The following is a 19,101-nucleotide window of genomic DNA, read 5'->3' on the forward strand; positions in this document are numbered from 1 at the left end:
TTAATCCTTGGAAATATCATTCTAAGAGGCACAGAGGGAAGTCCTCTCTACCCCCAGAATAATGCACAGGGCTTTACTGATCTACAAGGGTCATGCACATAGAACTAAGAACAAGAGAATTCCTATGCCCCTGTAATGGCCTACATAGGAAAAACATTTTTCTTGAGTAGGAAGACATAACATCCTTAAGATTTCTACAAATATTGTTCTTATAACTGGAAATAGTTAAAGTGTCATATTTGTATAACTGTATTTAAACTGACTAATAGTTTTGTTAATTGGGGCTACAAATGAGAAACAGAGGTCCCATGATGATCTAGTCCATTGAAGTGTCAAGTTTAAGTCTCCTGGTTCAGAATTAAAGGGAGCAGCCGTAGGGTGAGAAGCAATCTGTGTCCGTAATCCCGTTGACAGCAGTTTTCTTCAGGCTTTGATTCATAGCTCATCTGCTCCCTGCCGATTGCCCTGAGCTCAGCAATGCCATGCTGGTTTCCATGGTGCTGATTTGCATACCAAACCAGGACTTGTATTTTTGTGTTTGCCTCACACATTTCCAGTGCTAAGTGTTCTTCTAAGAAAGGGATTAGCACACTAGCCAATTAAGGGAGTTTGCCAGAAATAAAGCACCCAGGGAATTTTTCTTCAGGTTACATATTGCTACTGCTATGCCTGAGTACTGACATGGTTGATTGGTTTTCTTAGGCCAGCAATGAGTCTTAAAGATAAAATGTCTACTGTGTAATCTTTAGCGGGGATTTTTTTTTTTTTTTAAATGTCTTTTAATCAGTTTGGAATAGTTCAGTGATTAAAAGAAAGATTTGTCATGGAGCAGAAATGGATTTCAAGAAGTTTACCTTCAGAGCTTTTGTTTGTTTGTGTTACGGTGGGTCTCTCCAGTGGAAAAAACTTCCCCAACCCTTTGGGAATATTTTCTTTAAAAAATCATGTTTTTTAAAGAAATTATCTCAATTATCTACATCAGCATTCTAATCAACTTGAATCATCTGAACAAGAGCTGGAAAATGTTTAGTTGTAAGTTTCACCAGTGAATACTACTTAGCAACATAAAGTTGAATAAAGTTCAACTGTTAGTCCGAAGCTTATGGATCAATCCCGAAACATGATGCTGAGTGAAAGAAGCCTTTTACCAAGAGTGTATACTGTTTGATTGCATTTCGATGAATTTCTAGGACAAACCAAATTAATCTATGGCGAAAAAAGAAACAGCAGTCACTCTGGGTGCTAGGGCAAGGTTGACCTGGAAAGGGGTATTTGGGGGGCTGTCTGGGGTGATGAAAATGGTCCATTCATCATCATTTATTTTTTTGTTTCTTTTGTAATTTCCATTTTTATTTTAGATTCAGGAGTGACATGTGCAGGTTGGTTACCAGGATATTTTGCGTGATGCTGATCCCATCACCCAGATAGTTTTCTATTGATCCTGTCATCCGATGATGTTTCAGCCCTTGGCCCTCTCCCACTGTGCCTCCTTTTGGAGCCCCCAGTGTCTATTGTTCTCATCTTGATATCTGTGTTTTTCCCAAGATTTAGCTTCCACTTACAAGTGAGAACATGCGATTTTGATTTTCTGGTTTTGTGTTAATTTGCCTAGGATTAAAGCCTCTAGCTACATTCATGTTGCTGCAAAGGACATGATTTGTTCTTTTTTGTGGCTTCTGCATGGTATTCTATGGTGTATATGTACCCCCATTGGTGAGCACATAGGTTGATGCCATGTCTTTTCTGTTATGAATAATGCTACAACTTTATATCACTCTCACCAGCAGTGAACAAGCTTTCCTTTTTTTTCTATAGCTTTACCAACATCTTTTATTTTTTGGCTTTTTAATAATAAAAATGGTCCATATTTTGTTAGGAGTTTAGGTTACCTGTATGCATACAGCAAAACTTGTGAATGCTCACTTAGGATGTATTCATTTCACTGTATATAAATTTTACCTCAATGTAAAAAAAATTGTAAAAATAATGTTCTGGGCCGGGTGTGATGGCTCATGCCTGTAATCCCAGTACTTTGGGAGGCCGAGGCTGGTGGATCACGAGGTCAAGAGATCGAGACCATCCTGGTCAACATGGTGAAACCCTGTCTCTACCAAAAATACAAAAAATTGGCTGGGCACGGTGGCGCGTGCCTGTAATCCCAGCATTTCGGGAGGGTGAGGCAGGAGAATTGCCTGAACCCAGGAGGCGGAGATTGCAGTGAGCCAAGATCACCCCATTGCACTCCAGCCTGGGTGACAAGAACGAAGGTCCATCTCAAAAAACAAAGAGTTCTGAATTGTAAAATCTAAAGCAATTGTTATCAAATAGTTAGAAATGCTAGAAACTGAGAAAAGATGGTATGATTTGTATCAGTTCAATTAGCAGAATTTAGAAGTTATGTGTGGATATGTTTATTCTGTTATTTCAAATCTTTATATGAATCTCTAGAGCCATGTGGGAAGATGTCTGCTTCCAGAAGTGCTACATTCATTTATAGTTTTATGTGGTCAGGGAGGATTTGATTGAGTTAGAAAGGGATCATTTTGACTTCACTTTGATCCATCTTACTTTTTAGAAATGAGAAAAAAGCATCTGTGATTGTGCCTTTGATTAGGTGAGATTCAAAACCTTGTTTCTCAGGGTGAGCTTAGGGTTCATCTCTATTAAACACATCATTTCTCAGGCTTTCCAAATACTGCTATCACTCTGGAGTGATCTTTTGCCCTTACCAGTACTTTGGCTTAAGTTGCCACTTAAACTTGGGTAAGAGGCTGAGGACGTGGTGGCTGAGGTAGTCAAATCTTGTGGAAGGTGGGTATCAATGGATGCCCTGAAGTTAAGGTTGGTCCATATTCCACAACTGACAAAAACACATATGCAGTTGTGGGCCCAGAAATGGAGTGATGGAGAAGACCTTGTGTGATGTCTACACAGGAGAAGAGTGAGCCTTTGAACTCCAACTGTCTTGTGAATTTCCTTTTTTTTCTGATGTCCCCTCTTCCCTCTCGCTGCTCAACCTCTAAGTCCATGCTGGTTGCATATACAGATAACAGTGAGTTGCAGAAGATATTATAGGTGGCCTATCCAGATCCGTGTTACCTGGCCTGTGCTTTTAAAGCCAGCTGCTATGAGGATTAATTGGGAAGACTTACAGCTGCCTTCATTCTCAGAGAATTACCTTTGATTGATGGAAGTTATCTAGCCAAGGATAGTTATAGATCTACCCACCCACCAATGACATCCCCTCTCCCCACCTACTCACACCTACCCCTCAAGCATACACACAATTCTTCTATCCTCCAAAGCCTACAGGACTATTCCATTCCCACAATTAGGAATGATTCTGTGTTACCTTTCATGCTCTAGAGCGCTCTGTGGGATCAGGCCAAAGACTGCACTTTATTTATCCACTTTATGAGGATGGTAAAAAACCTCAACAGACCTTCAAAGACACTGAGGTTTGCATCTAAGTAAGGATCAATGATTGCCTCTAAGAAGAAATTATACTGGATATCTGGGTACCTGTAATTAGGTGTTGGCTCTGTTAATGTTTGCCTGCTCTGAAGATACTGCATGCAGTGCTTGGGGAGTGCCACTCTTCTTACATGAGACAGAACCAAGAGAAATGACCCTCCCACATAGTAACATGAGGGGAAAAAAAAACAAGGCAAATCATGTTTATTTTTAACATTTTAATCTTCTTAAAAGGGCATCATTTATACTCATTCCATCTGTAGAACTTTTGACACAAGGGACACATACTGAAGTAATATAAACCTGACCTTGAGTTATTAGAATATGGCAAAGACTTTGTCATTCCTGAGAGCCACAAACCTCCATCTTTTTTTTCTCTCTCTCTCTTAAAAAAAAAGGCTTCCATCATGCAATCATTGGTTGGCTCTTCTGTGCTTGAAATTGTCACTGTTTGAAGACTGGCTGTCCTCTTCAAAATATTTGGCATTATAGTGTTGCAGAAAAAGTATAACTCTTTATTCTGTGCATTTAATTATGTTGAAAATGAAGATATGTGTATTTGTATTTAATAAAATGTGAAAGGAAAGAAAAAGAATTTCTTTTCAGAATAAGACTTTGGTGCCCTGGAGGGTTTCTCAGCTTGCCTGCAGCATGAATTTTACTTAAAGCTAAAAGCACTAGTGTTTTTAAAAATATAGTGGGATGCAATAGAAGAGAACTGTGCCAATCATCTTTTTGTAAAATAGGGCTGTATACAAACTATCTGAAATTAAAATAATTAAATTAGCTCAGTTATCTTTAGTTTGTCAGCATAGACTAGGCTCAGCTGGCAGTTCTGGTTCTGGCTGGGCTCACCTGTTCCTGGCAGCTGGCTGATGTTTGGGATGATAGAGACAATGTTGCTACATGTCTCTCATTCTCCAGCAGGCCACCCTGAGCATGTTCTCATGGTGGTGACAGAAAAGCAAAGATGAGAGAAAGCAAGATACCTAGACCCTTTGAAGCCCCCACCTGTGTCTTAACTTCCTAAGATCTTATTGGCTAAAGACTGTCCTCTAGTAAAGCATAGGGTCACGTAGGAGTGCATTACAAGATTAATGATCAAAGATGTGAATGCTGGAAGGAGCAAAGAATTGGACACATTGAGGCAATCTACCTTATAGAAGAATATACATACATATGAAATTCCATCAAGTGAAATATGAATCTCTCTAGCTAGAACCCCAAAGCACCCAATGTAACTTCACATTTTCTCCCTGTTTTCTTTCCAGGATCTTGCTCCCACTAATTGGCCTTGACCTTTCTCTTTTTGAACACTTCATTTCTCTTTCTTGGAATATCTGTTTTTCTTTTCTATCCAAATCCAAAATGTTCCTCAAAACCCAGCTCAAATTTGTACTTTCCTAGAAGCCTACTATCTGTGTCATTATTAAACTTTGTTTATATATTACTTTACAGTCATGATTGTTTTTATTTGTGTAACACTGTCTTTTTGCTTCAACGAAGTCTAAGCTCCTTCAAGAAAGGAATCATGTCTTATACTTCTTTGACTCTCCCGAAGTAGGCATATTGTATAGTAAGAGCTTAACAGTAAGTTGATTGACAGGTCGTTGACAGGTAGTTCCCATTTCAAAGTTCTATGCTAATCTCCTTTTCCTTGTCTCTACCAACATTATCTTCCTCTACATTCGAGATGGCATCTTGAGTATCATCTTCAGTCCATTAGTAACAGCTGTCTTGGAGAAAAACAACTCTAGCCGTAACTAGGAAGAGTTGAAATGAGTGCTACTATAGATTTGTAATGTCTGCCATAAATACAGGAGGGGATAGGTCATTCATATTTATTATCAAAACAGTTCTTAATTGTTTTTGGAGTGGCATCACATCTAAGCTCAGTGGAGAAGTAGTAATGATATCCATTGAAGGGAAATGATAGTGAAGGCAAAATATTAGAAGATATGTAAGAAGCCATATATTCAGGAAAAAAAAACACTTAATAATAGGCAGTATTGTGCCTACAGAGGAGCTTTCAGCCAATGGACCTGACTTCAAATTCTGGTTCTGCTGATTACTATCACTGTGACTTTAGGCAAGATATATAATTTTGCCTGCCTCAGTTTCCCCATGTGCTAATAAATGGCACCAAATAGGGGTTGTTTTGAGTCTTTAATGAATTAACATACCCAAAATTCTTAGTATTTTTCTTGGCCTATAGTAAGCACTGAATAAAATACTAGCACTATTTTTTATTAAGCAGTGGTAAAAATTACAAATAAGTAAAACATACCTTCAAAGTGTAGAGAAAATGTAACTCCTCTACCTGGAAATCTTACATGAGGGCAGTTGATGAGAGGAAGGGGAAGTGAATAACCCTGGGTCTAACAGAGGGTTAGGCTAGTCCCATGATACCAGGAACAACTTTGAGCAATGATTTTGCCAGCTACTGGCACTTTATTTCAGTCAGATTCAATCAGAGATGCAGAGCCACTAATAAGGATTGGTTACAGGGATTTGACCTTATGAAATTGTGGGAGCTGTTAAACAGCTCCTATAAGTCTGTAGTCTTCACATCTGAGGGTGGAGCTCAAAGTCCACAGGGAAGGAATGATAAATGCCAAGTGGGGGAGAGCAAGGCAAGCTGGGGCTCATGAGCTAGAGCCAGACTTTATGAGACCAGACTGGAACTCAGTTCAGTTCTCACTTCCTCCATCCTTGGACTAAGCAGGGATCCTACGGGAGAAGCTGTCTCACTTCATCATGGGGTTGAACACATCTCAGACTGAGGAGGTGATGGATTTGAAGGGGCAGAAAAAGGTGAAGCAATTGCATGACAAATAAGTAAGTCACCAAATAAGTGACAAAGGGCATCTCTCCTGACCTGAATGGGAAGAGCAGTAGGGCCATTTTATTTCTTTTTTTCAGCTTTTCTGCAAAATGTCTCTTGTGGCTCATGTAATCATAAATAGTAGGAAATCTTGTTAACCCTAGTCAAGCTGACACATTGAAAAATCACCATACTCCTCTCTAGTGACCATGTGGTACAACAGAAAGGGAATTGGCCTTCAAGTCAAAAGATCTGGCAGTGTAATCTTAGCCAAAATCACTTACCCTTTCTGTCTTATGTTCAGGTCTTAGTTTTCTTATGTATAAAATGAGGGAGGAAGGTGGGCTTTTTCATCCTTAAGATCCTTTCCAGCTCTTAGTCTGTAATTTTGTCACCTTACTGCCTGCCTTCATTAAGTTTCTTGTGTCTACCTGTCTTGCTTACATATTTCCTGCAATTTTGCCCTAAGACAGCCAGCCAAGCCGAAATAAGCAGTAGGCAAGGGAAAGAAGCCGAAGTGTTTGCCTAAGCACTCAGGGCTGCTGAAGTCAGATGCTGAAGGCAAAGGGCAACCATAAGTGATTGAATTAAATATTTACTGTGTTAACCATGACCACTCATGGATTTCAGAGAAAGCTGACCATATTGACTGGAGTTTTCACTCCAGTTTTTCTAATGATATGCAATTTTAACTAAATCTGCCGGCTCTCGGGGTTGAACGCTATTCAGCAACATTAATTTCTTTGTCTACTTCCAGTTACAAGCAATTATAATCTTGGCAGTTTTACTCACCTTGAGTAAGTACTTGTATGCTTTATTGATATCTGGCAGAGCTGACTCTTTCCATGCAAAGACCCAGTTAGGTTTCTGACACTGATAGCTCTACAAAGTGCTCAAGCTGCAGATCAACATTTGCTGGGCATTCTGGGGGAAGATGTTATTTCTGAATATGGTGGGATAGAAGGTTCCAAGAAAGCCCAAAGAAATTGTGTTTATATGCTCTTACACACATTTTTTTGGTCCTCTCCCCTCAAAATTAGTGAATGAACTAGTCCGGAAAGATACTTGGCACAGTTTCACAGTCTCTTATTGACAGTTCCCTCTTTGGAATTCACCTAGCCTGGAGAGAGTGATCTTGCCTATAATGCCTCCTTCTTTATAGCATACAATCAATTAGTGCTTATCCCAGTATTTAAGACCCAGCCCCGCCACCCCAGTTCAGGACAACTCTGTAGGTCAGTCTCAACCGGGAGTTCCCATGAGGTTGGCTGAGACCTCTTTGGCAACTGTAACACAGCCAAACTTCTTTTATTCCAACTGTTCCCTTCCATAGTTATTAATCCCATGACTCTTCTCTAATAAATACCTATTTACAAATCCCTGTCTCCAGGCTTACTTTTCCAAGGAATCAGTGATATAATTGCCCTGACAATGAAAGAGATCAGAATATGGGAGGCAGAAAGACCAGGGGTGGGAACTTGAATTTCTTTCCTCATTTATAACATGATCTGATGGGGAGGATTCAAGGCAGCCTAGTTAGTACAGATCCGCAGTCCCCATTGGGGATAATAGTGCTCTCACTCTATCCCCTCACAACATTTATTAACTTCTCTCATATAAAATTTATTTATGTTTTATGTTGCTTGCTTACTTTCTGTCTATACCCACCCCCTGCCCACATACCCTCAAACAAGAAAGTAAACCCCACCAAGGTAAAGATCTTTGGTTTGTTCACCAATGTATTTCAAACACATAATAGCTGTCGCTAAATGCTAAATGAATGAATGGGCAAATGCAGGCAGGGAGAAGAGTTTGGGAGGCTGTGACAGTAATGCAGGTGAGCAGGGATAGAGGCTGAATGACATCAAAGAATGGGGATGAGAAGTGGTTAGATTCTAATGTTTTGGGGATAATAGAATGCACAAAAGTGCTTTAGAAACACATGAAGTTTTCACTCGAGGATATATCAGATTCTCTTGGAGGGCTTCTCAAAACACAGATTACTGGGCTCCATCCTCAGAGTAGATGAATCTGGAGGTCTGTAATCAAGGCCTCCTTTGGGTTTATTTTAGCAACATCCACCATCATAGATTGAGAGCCCCATGGTAGGAGGGGCTGTGCCACTCTGATCATACAGGCTGTCTCCCATCACTAGTGGAATATTTGGCACAAGCTAGTACTCAGCAAGATTTGTTGAGTGAGTAATTTATCCTCCCCACACACACAACCCCATGCAAATCTGTGCAATCAGGGCACTTGTAAATCCTTAGTATTATCAGAAGAAAAATCCAAGTTCTAAGGCATTCGTATGCCCCAGTTTTGACCAGAATTGATGTGTGAAGATGAGCTCAACAGCCAGTCCAGATTATTCCTAGTGCTGTTCAAGGTGGGAGAATCATCAGCCCCTGCTGGTATGTGCGCTCATTAATTATTATTACCCTTCTTATTTCAACTTAGTAAGGTTTTTGGTTATTTTACTCATTATAGAAATAAAGAAAAAAGTTAGTGTTGACCCTGTAACAATAAAACTTCATGGTTTAAAGACAATTATTAAGTAACCCATTCATCTTTCTTCTTTTAGTTTGTTTGAAACTCTCTTTTTTAAAAAATTATTGCCTCCTGTGCACTACTGACAGCATTTATTTTCCTTCCATTGAGAGTTCATTAAGAATTATTTCTTTCATTTTTATTTATTTATTTATTTTTGAAATTTATCTAACACCTCAACTTCTTTATTGAAATGCAGAGACCAACACCAAGCTTGGAATTCATAAGTAAAATGGCAGGTACAGCAGACATTATTTCTCTTAAGGCTTATCTCTGTGATGCTTCCTAGTATTCATACTAGGTCTTAATAAAAAAAAAATATTTTGGCCAGGCACAGTGGCCCACACTGGTGGATCGTGAGGTCAAGAGATCAAGATCATGCTGGCCTATGTGGTGAAACCCTGTCTCTACTAAAAAAAATAAAAATTAGCTGGGTGTGGTGACACATGCCTGCAGTCCCAGCTACTTGGGAGACTGAAGCCAGAGAATCACTTGAACCTGAGAAGCAGAGGTTGCAGTGAGTCGAGATTGTGCCACTGCACCCCAAGCCTGGTGACAGAGCGAGACTCCATCTCCAAAATCACTATATGTGTATATTGTAAATTTTTAGACAGTGTATGAGGTTATGTGACTTCTAGGACTTAAAAGACATTTGACTTTTAAAAGTCAGAAATACTTATTTTCCTTTTTGACTATACAGTCTACTACATTCATTATTAATTCCTAGCTTGATTTTCTAGTGGGAGAAGAGGGAGGAATAAAACTTTCAAATAATAAAGTGCACCTGAATTAAGACCATTTTGACTAGTCAAATGCAAATATGCAGATATTTTTAGGCCTTTTGAACCTTTCATTTCATAGAAATTGCTCACTCTTTTTTTGGTAGGCATCAGGCTGTTTCTCAGTTACACAAATAAAATAGCAATTAGAGCTGAGATTGTTTTACCTATCCCTGAGTTCTCAGAGGTTAGCACGATAGCTTCCACATCAAAGATGCACAGAAAAAGGTTTTCGAATGATTACCGATAACGAAGTTTTAGTATCATTTTTATCCAAGGCCGTATTTCGTTCTGTGTTTATTTTTGGGGTTTTTGTGACAATATTATGTTCCTTGAAAACAAAATCAGAAAAAAATGAAAAATATGTTTTCATTGGGCCAATAAGATGCTTATTTTTGTGCAGATTTTTGTGGTCCGATGTTCAACAATAATACAACAGTCAGAGAATAAAATTCCTAAAAATAATGATTTATAATCTATTAGGTGTCAAAAGTGAGAGTAGTCATCTCTTCTTACTTTTATAAAATTGTCACTCTTTTTTGATAAAAGTGATATGTGTGTGTGTGTATATATATATATAGTTTTTTAAATCCAGTCCTTCCAACAGCAAATCCCTTCAGCTTACACTTAACGTGGCCTGTGTTTAGCTGCACCTGCTCAATGTGTCTTTTAGTAATGTAGTATATATTATATATAGGCACCCATACACATATGTTTAATAATGCAATGACTGCTTTCTTACAGCTTCGAGGACATGGGTCTTAGAGTCACAAAACCTAGTGTTGAAATCTTCTATTATTGCATCAGTTATTTATTGCCCAATACTGTTGCATAACTAATTACTCCCAACCTCAGTGGCTGAAGACAATAAGCATTTATTTAGCTCCTGTAGCTTTAGGTTGGAGATTTGAGCAGGGATCACCTGGGCAATTTGGTCTTCTGGTCTGGCTCACTTATATGTCTGATGAGTAGCTGACTTCTGTGACAGGAGTGACTGGGTCATCTCTCTCATTATCCTGAAGGCTAGCCCTGGATTGTTCACATGGTTACCAGGCAGGTCTGAGAGTGGGAGAACATCGGGCCCTTTGAGACCTAGGCTCAGCATGACACACTGTCACTTCTGGTGCATTCTTGGCCAAAAAAAAAAAAAAGAAAAATCACAAAGCTAGCTAGAATGCAGCTTCTACTTCTTGAAGGCAAATGGTGTGAGTACGAGGAGGGTGATTTAGGGCCATCTATGCAGTCTATCAGAGCTATTAACAAGCCGACTTGGAGCAGTTTACTCCAACCTCACCTAGATAAAGAAGGAGAGTTCATGCTTTTCTTTTCCTTATTGTGACCCCATGGAGGGTGCATTCTGGTGAAATAAAGATTCTTCTTATTTACCATCAAGGCATGGGAGCAAACCAGCATACACACTGTCACTCTCCTATGCTGGGACAAAAGGGGGAGCCTCATTGCATGTGTTAGCATTAGGTTTGAGGTGAAGAAGATGAGACATGTGAGGTCCAGGGGCATGGCATTTTGGCTGCCTGGCTATCCCAGGATTTAGTGGAATGCATAGAACTTTCTCACTAAGTATATGGTGGATGAATAAATATGCTTCTCAATATGTTGTTATTGTGTTGTTTTTAATAAAGTAGGTCTGTTTTTCACACTGTAGTCTTTCAGAGTAACATAGACTCACATACATAAGAAATTGACGACTGTGGGTATCAACTACCAAACATCCATGTAACAGCAGTTAATACTGAGTATTTGTTACATGCCAGCCTCAGTTCTAGGAGCTCCCTTCTGGTAACACAGTTAATTTTTAGGAGGTAGGTATTAGGTATTATAAACTTCCCTATTTTTTAGATGAGGAAATTAGGTTCCTAGATGTTAATTGTGTGGCCTAAAGTCACAGGGCTAATAAATGACAATGGCAAGATTTGCCTTCAGGCAGGAAAGCTCCTGGCTCAGAACCCTAAACCCCTATTCTACAGCTGTGGCTTCAGTTAGGGTTTTCATATGTGGTCACTGTTGTAATTCTGGCTTTCTTCCTTTGAACCAACTTTCAGGAAAACCAAACCATGACTTGCATGTCGTTTCATGGGTGTTTTTCAGCCAGTTCTGGCTTTGTCCTGACAGTCATTTAATACATATCTAATAAGACTTTCCTTTGCCATCCATTTACCTGTCACCAAGGAATGCAAAACAGTTTTAATGGAAAATACTTGTAATATTAGCCAAGAAAGAAAACAAAGAAAAAAGGAAGGAAAGAAGAAAAGGGAAGTAAAGCAGGAAGGGAGAGAAAGAGAGAGAGAGAGAGAGAGAGAGAGAGAGAGAGAGAGAGAGAGAGAGAGGAAAGAAGGAAAGAAAGAAAAAATAAAGGAAAGAAGGAAAGAAAAGAAAAGAAGAAAAGTTTAATGGATTGCAATATTTTTCTGTCAACCTCAATATTCAGCTCTCATCCTGTACTTCTGTGTTAGCAAACAATCGAAATAAACCATGTAGGTAGTAAGCTAATTCTGCAGCATTCATGAAGTGAGCTTCTGATAAAAGGAGATCAGAAATTCCTTTAAGTATTTATGCTCTGCTAACAACTGGCAAGACTGCTCTTTTTTTTTGTTTGCATAGGTTTATACATGTTGCTGTTTTATAGCAAAATGTAAACACGTGAGAAAAACTCTGATTTGAAACAGATTTTAAACGAGGCAGCTCCTTCACTGGTTCCTAATTGTCATTCATTATACCTCTTATTGTCATGTCCTAAGTACTTCATGCATTTGGTTTTCAGTCCTCAGTTTCCTCACATAAACTTCCATGTTCTGCTGCCTAAGAATTTGGTACATGTTAATGAAACTCAGCTTTTAAAATAAGCATTCTTGCTGCCCTGGCAATTAGGAGAAACTTTGAAGAAATTGAAGAAGTGATATGGGTCCTGGGATGTGAACAGTGAGCTTCTGATAAAAGGAGATCAGAAATTCCTTTAAGTATTTTACGAGTATCCTGTAGTTCTCAAAATCACATATACAAAATATCGTGGGTACAGATTAACAACAAACTTAGACTTGCTATATAATTGTGCATGGTCTATAGCTTTGTTACCAAGTCACCAACATGTTCCCAAATAAGTTTATAAAAAAATCCCACATTAAAGACTTCCATCCTATGTCCCTTCCTTCTCTGCATTGGGTTCTGGAGTACTTTGGTCATCGTAGTTGACATGTCAGTGTCCCCTCAATAGACACACAGTATATACTGCTAGCATCTTGTTATAAGAGCCTGTGACTTTCTAAGAGATTTCTCTGGCTTCCAGAATGTTTTCGGCCACATGCTGGGCAGGCTGAAAGTATTGGGGAATTAAAGCCCCTGGAAGCAGCCATCCACTAATTACTAAGGGATCTGTTAGAAAAATACCCCAAGTCCATCAGGTTTTAGTTGAGACAGATCTGAGACATGTTCTCCTGAGTCTTATAGAATTCTCCAGCAGATTTGAGCCTTTATCACCAACAATGGTTACCCATTTATTAATATTCTCTATTTTGGCTTCTTTCCCTTCATTGCCTCGTATTTCCACTCAACTGTCATAGCTTCGTAGGATTACTTTTCCCAGATAAGCTCCCTCCACCTCAGCCCTGATTCAGAGTGTGTTTCTGGAGAGACTTTATAGGAGACATCTTCTATAATGTTCCAAAAATTAAATTACTGAAGCTGTTCAAATTATTTTCTTATATTTTTATTCTGTCCTTTTCTTATTTCTATCATCCCATCCCCATTTATCTTTCTCTCCTGCATTCCAAGATTATTTAGCACAATCTTACAAGGTCAAGTATTTTATACACCAGCTAAGGAGTAAAGTATGAAATAAAAAAAATCAGTAAGTAGAATATAACACTGGGATCTTAATAGTTCTTGCTGATAATGCTCTTAAGATTAAAAAAAAAACCTCATTAAATTCCAAGAGAGTAGATGGTTATAAAAACTGAATGAAAAGATAGAAGATATTTCACAGACGTTTCTTAAATTAGTTTTTTAAGAGCTTTAGATAATCAGACATCAAGTAGAAAAACACTCAAATCTACAGAAAGTATTTCACAGTAAATGAAAGCATGCAGAAATTTACTTCCAAAGTTTTGAATTAAACATGATAGAAGAAGGCATCATCTTGGTAAACTTTCTCAGAACTCTCCCTCTTAGAGTGGGCAGCCTACCTGATCTGTCAGAGGAAAGATAGTAGCTGTTACTGACCAGACATATGTTGAATTGTTTGAGTCTGTACCGCATGTCAAGGTTTGACAGAACTGACATAAAAAATATACCTCACATAGTGTTAGAATTGAAAAGAACAGCTCACGTTCATTAGAAAGTGAGGCTCTTCAAAGAAGCTTCCTGGTGCAGCCCGATCTCCAGCTTACAGAGTAAAAAGCGTTTCCTATCGAGCTCAGTTGACTGATTCCTCTGGAGACAGTCCCAGCAGGGATTTGAAGCCAGCATAAACTTGGTTACATGTACAACTTGCAGGATTTTGTCATTTTCTTTCTTTTTGATATGTTTTGTGTTCTTTCTAAAATATAGTCAGTGATATCTTAAGTTTGTATAAGGTCTTTATGGGAAAATTTATAAAACACACAATGTTCCAATCATTAATTGCTATATAACATATCACTCCAAACTTAGTGGTATAAAACAATAACAGTCATTTGTTGTCATTATCTATCATGGTTCTGAGGTTCAACTAGGCCCAGCTAGGTAGTAATCTTTCCAGCTCCCTCAGGAATCTCTCAGAGGGTGCCTGGGGCTAGAGCATTGCAAAAGCTTCCCTCCCCTCTCACATATCTGTTGTCTTGTCTGGGCAGACCCACACAGTTGGACATTGGTCTCTATTCCTATATACTCTCTCCTTATGGCCTCTCCAGCAGGGTGGATTCAGGATAGTTGGGCTTCTCACCAGAGGTTCAAGGCTCCAGAGATTCATGTCCTATGAGGGAGCACTAGGGCAATGGCTGTGTTGCCTTTCACAAGCTAAGCTTCTCTAGGCTAGAAGCAAGTCACTAAAGCAGCCCATGTTCAAGGGAGGGGCATCAATTTTACCTCTGGATGGAAGGATTGTCAAGAAATTTGCAGACTTTTTTTAATCCATTACATATAATAATGATTATCTTTCATCATCACAGGGCCTTATTGGTATTTGTAAGCCTACTTCACTCAGCCTCATGTCATGCTTAATCATTGCCAAAAAAAATCTGGCTAATGTAGTATACCAACAATTATTATTCAGTGATACTTTTACTAATTTTTATGCTCTATTCAACGATCCTTTAAAATATACTGATCTAGAAGGAAGAGTTAAATGAGAAAACCGAGGATTTAAAAGTTGTTGATTTCTAAATCAAGAAAAACATATGTACTATTGCTTTTTCATTGAATTCAACTGACTTTAACAGAGTGACTGATATAATCATAACACCATATGAGAATGCTGTGATTAATACAGCTTAGTAAAGACAGCTTTAAAATTATGAACAGAACTTAGTCCTAGTTCACAGTCTCTAAAAAGTTAGGGGTGTGTATGTGTGTATGTGTAAAATTAATTGACAAGGATTATTTACAGACCATTATAAAAGTCACACTAATTAAATATAATAAAAGACATGTATTCAGTTTTGATATTTTCCATGAGGGTCAGGCAAGAGTTCCAAACAATCTTCTAAATCTACAATCAATCTAAAGGAAATTATAAACAATAGGCTTTGTATAGAGAGAGTAGGTGGATCACATTAGGTAATAATCACATGGCTAATTTTTTCTTACTATAAATTATAATTTATGTACCATAAATAGCATACAAATGTTTGTTAAATGACTGAATGAGACCTTATGAAGTGTCACTGAGAAAAACCTATAATTGGCAACTCTTCTGTGATGTGGGGACTCCAAGGGTCCTCGGAACCTGAGGACTGGGGACTTCTGGAATTAGTTTCAAGTATAAGTATTTGAGTTGTAGTTGAAAGAAAACAAGACCATCAATTTTCTCTCATTTTAAAATATACATGTAAGCTATGCCAAGGGGCACTTTCTCAAAACAACACGCTTTCAGTGTTGTTTTGGTTTCATGAATTCATAAACATCAGCATCTCTACCTATTTAAAAAAAAAATTTACCTGTGCTCAAATCCTTGTCCTAGCCCCTGCTTCTAGGGAAGCATAAACTAAGACAGTGTAATTGCAGTTCTGGGTATCTGAAAGAGGTTCTTATGAATTTTTCCATGTGGGGATAACTTCTAAATAAGTTTCCAAGAATGAAAATTTTAAAGGTTTTGATAATTAAAGATACTGTTACAATCCAGACACAAACAGGTTTGCTCTTGTGAAGCTTTGCATTTAAACTGAAGATTTCTTCTCGTAACAATCACGGTACCAACAGTAGGATGTCCCTACTATTCAAAGGAGTGGGAATAATGGGAGTTAACAGGTGAGGCAGAAAAGAATGGACATTTCAGAGATTTTCTGTAATAAACAACTGACTGAAAACTATAGCATCGATTTTTCTTGGTTGGATGAATTAATGCATATTCTGAAAGACAGTGTTTTAGATTTCAAGTTACAGGTCTTCTAGAAGGAGCTACCATGTGAGCTAAGATTGATGCACTCTAGACCATTATTCTGGACTCTTCTCTGATAAGCCTGTGAGATAATTTTGTTGAGGTGTGATTATCCCAGCATTTCAGTTATGTTTCACTGGAAAATTTAAAATATTTTAATAAGCAACATTTGTTTGGAAGAGATATACCATCCATGAACTTGGCCTACTATGATGTGAATCCTCTTTTCTGTTCAAAGGAGGTTTTCTCAGACACCTATGGAGTCAGAGACTAACATAACACTTAAGTGGTACTTACTATGTTCCAGGTACTGAGCTGAGAAAAGTGTCATGTATTAATTCATTTAATCCTCACAGCTGGTCATTTAACCATTTCATCTACTTTGAAACAAGACTCAGGAAGGTATATGACATGTGTAACGTCACACATATGATTTGGTGGAGCTTGGATTCGAAACCTGTCTGTCTTTAGAGTTCATGCTTTTGTTAGACTCCATCTTCAGCTGTTCCTAAGCAGTTCCTAGTAAAGCAGTAATGTGGGTTGGCAAGTGCATGATGACAGGGTTAGGTGGATACTGGAATGTTCAGGAAGTTCCAGAAAGCACAGAGGATGAAAGGCTTGACTTCACCTTGGAGATTTAAAGGCTCCAGAGGACAGCACCTCCATTTGAATTGGAAGCAAAACAGTATTTTGTTTCCAGGGAACAAAATATTTTAGACTATTTTGAAAATCTGCATGAAGCTACGAGTACTTGTACTCAATTTTATAATCTAGGTAGCAGTAATTAAAAGTTGATTCTTTTAAAAGAGATTTACCCTTCGAGGTTGTCTAAGTAAATATTTTGCTCTCTGTTAAGTGTTCCTCCTTGGAAGTGTAAATATCTGCTAACTAATGTGTTTCTGTGAGTCTCTCTAACTTCAGAAAGAGTTCTAATCTATTTTCTTCAAGCTCTTCATGCTAAATATTAATTCTCTGGGAAATTATATAGCAATATATTGGCCTCTACAGCATAGATTCTTCATATAAATTAATGTATGAGGTTTTAATTTTTTGTTACTCATTTCTCTAGCTTGTATTTCCTCATGTCCTGAGTGTAATATTGTGGGGTTGGAAGGTTTGTCTTCCAGCCCAGCTCCTACAGCACAGCACAATGAAGCTGAAGGCCACAGAATAGGCAATTTTTTATTGTTTTTAAGCTTTCTAGGAATGGTAGGTTATGATTTCCCTTGGCCTGTGATTTACCTAGTTTCATAAAAAATATATTTCCTTTTTTATGACTGACAAAAGCGTTTCTGGTATAAATTACCTGCTTCTTCAGAAAGGTTTGTTGGTGACTTAGTTCAACTATTAACCTGTGAAGTCTCTGAAGCAACAAATGCCTATTATTAATCATATCTTTTGTTGAGGAAATCCCCAATGTCTTTTAGTTTTTTTAAAAGAAATATATTTTTTATAAATCAACACCAGATTGCAAGCCTCACTTTTTTTACTTCTATGATCTTCCAGAAGTTTCTCAAAAGTATACCTGCTTATTGGTTTTGAAACACTACACTGAAACAGATGCTGATATTTGCTCGAGTGTTGACAGACCTGCTTTGGCAGAGCCCAAATAAAAGTGACTTGAACAAGATGGAGGTTTTTTGTTTATTGTGAGATAGGGTCTTACTCTGTCACTCAGGAGTGCTGTGGCACCATTGTAGCTCCCTGTAGCCCCAACTTCCTGGGCTCAAGCAATTCTCCCACCTAAGCCTCCTGAGTAGCCGAGACTACAGATGTGTGCCACCATGCTTGGCTAAGTTTTCTATTTTTTTTTTTTTTTGTAGAGACTGAGTTTTACCATGTTGCCCAGACTGGCTTCAAACTTTTGAGCTCAAGTGATCCACCTACCTTGGCCTTCCAAAGTGATGGGATTACAGGTGTGAGCCGCTGTGCGTAGCCTGTTTGTTTTTCATGTTAGGGTCTGAACCAGAGGGCAGTTTAAAGTGACCCTACTCTATTTGGTTGTTGAGCTGTCCAGGATTGTTTTATGTTATTCCACCATGTCCTGAAGTATTTGTATGTCTGAACACGGGTTACAGCACCATGTCCTCATTGGAGGTGTAGGGAGGGAGAAGAAAGTGGGAGGAAATTTTTCCCTTGAAGGACATAATGCTGAACTTTCATAAATCACAGATGCTCATGTTCTATTTTGGCCATAACTGAGACAGATGCCCATGCTTAACTGCAAGGCAAGTTGAAAAACGTAACTTAATGCAAGAGTTCAACCAACACACTTAGAGGTTGCTCTTGCCAAAAGGAAGAAAGGAAAACATGGATATTGGAAACTGGCCTCTGCCATAAAAGTGGCCTCTGCCATTGAAGGACTCTGCCATAGAAGGCCTGTTCATCATAGTTCAGTTCAGAATATCAGGGTCTTCCTAAGTTTATGTCATGACAATTCTAATTTCTAATGTTTAAGTTAACTTGTGGTTCACTTAGGCCTTCAGGTTTTTTTTCTGAGGGTTTTCTGGCTATCAATTTATTTCTCACACTGTTTAAAATTATGTTATCTTCTAGTTGCTACTATAGAAAATGGATCATCTTGTAGTTCAGTTCACTAACTACAAATATATATATTGTGTACATATGTATAGTTTTATATATATGTACATATGTATATTTTATATGTATGTGTATACATACAAATTAATGTTACATACCTATACAGTAATACACATGCTTATGTACATATATACACATATATAAACACATGCAAATCACACAAATGCAGGTTGAGTATTCTTTATCTGAGATGCTTTGATCCTGAAGTGTTTCAGATTTTGGATTGTTTTAGAGTTCAGAATATTTACATTATACTGGTTGGCCATCCCTAATCCAAAAATCTGAAATGC

The 19,101-nt window shown here is 38.2% G+C and overlaps 1 protein-coding gene across 3 annotated transcripts in view; it reads left to right on the plus strand.

Annotated features, from left to right (window-relative positions):
• Nucleotides 1–19,101, plus strand: part of PLCB1 (phospholipase C beta 1) — a 735,221-nt gene that overhangs the window by 168,961 nt on the left and 547,159 nt on the right. Inside the window, exon 3 of one of the 3 annotated variants that reach the window (XM_078371332.1) lies at nucleotides 18,034–18,126. The exons of the other annotated variants lie outside the window; for them this stretch is intronic. Within the exon in view, the coding sequence (XP_078227458.1) occupies nucleotides 18,115–18,126 (12 nt within the window). The 5' untranslated portion in view covers nucleotides 18,034–18,114. The remainder of the gene's footprint in view (nucleotides 1–18,033; nucleotides 18,127–19,101) is intronic. 3 annotated transcript variants of the gene reach the window in all.

Source organism: Callithrix jacchus, chromosome 5 (genome assembly GCF_049354715.1).
Source record: "Callithrix jacchus isolate 240 chromosome 5, calJac240_pri, whole genome shotgun sequence".
In the NCBI taxonomy this organism is placed as follows: Eukaryota; Metazoa; Chordata; class Mammalia; order Primates; family Cebidae; genus Callithrix; species Callithrix jacchus.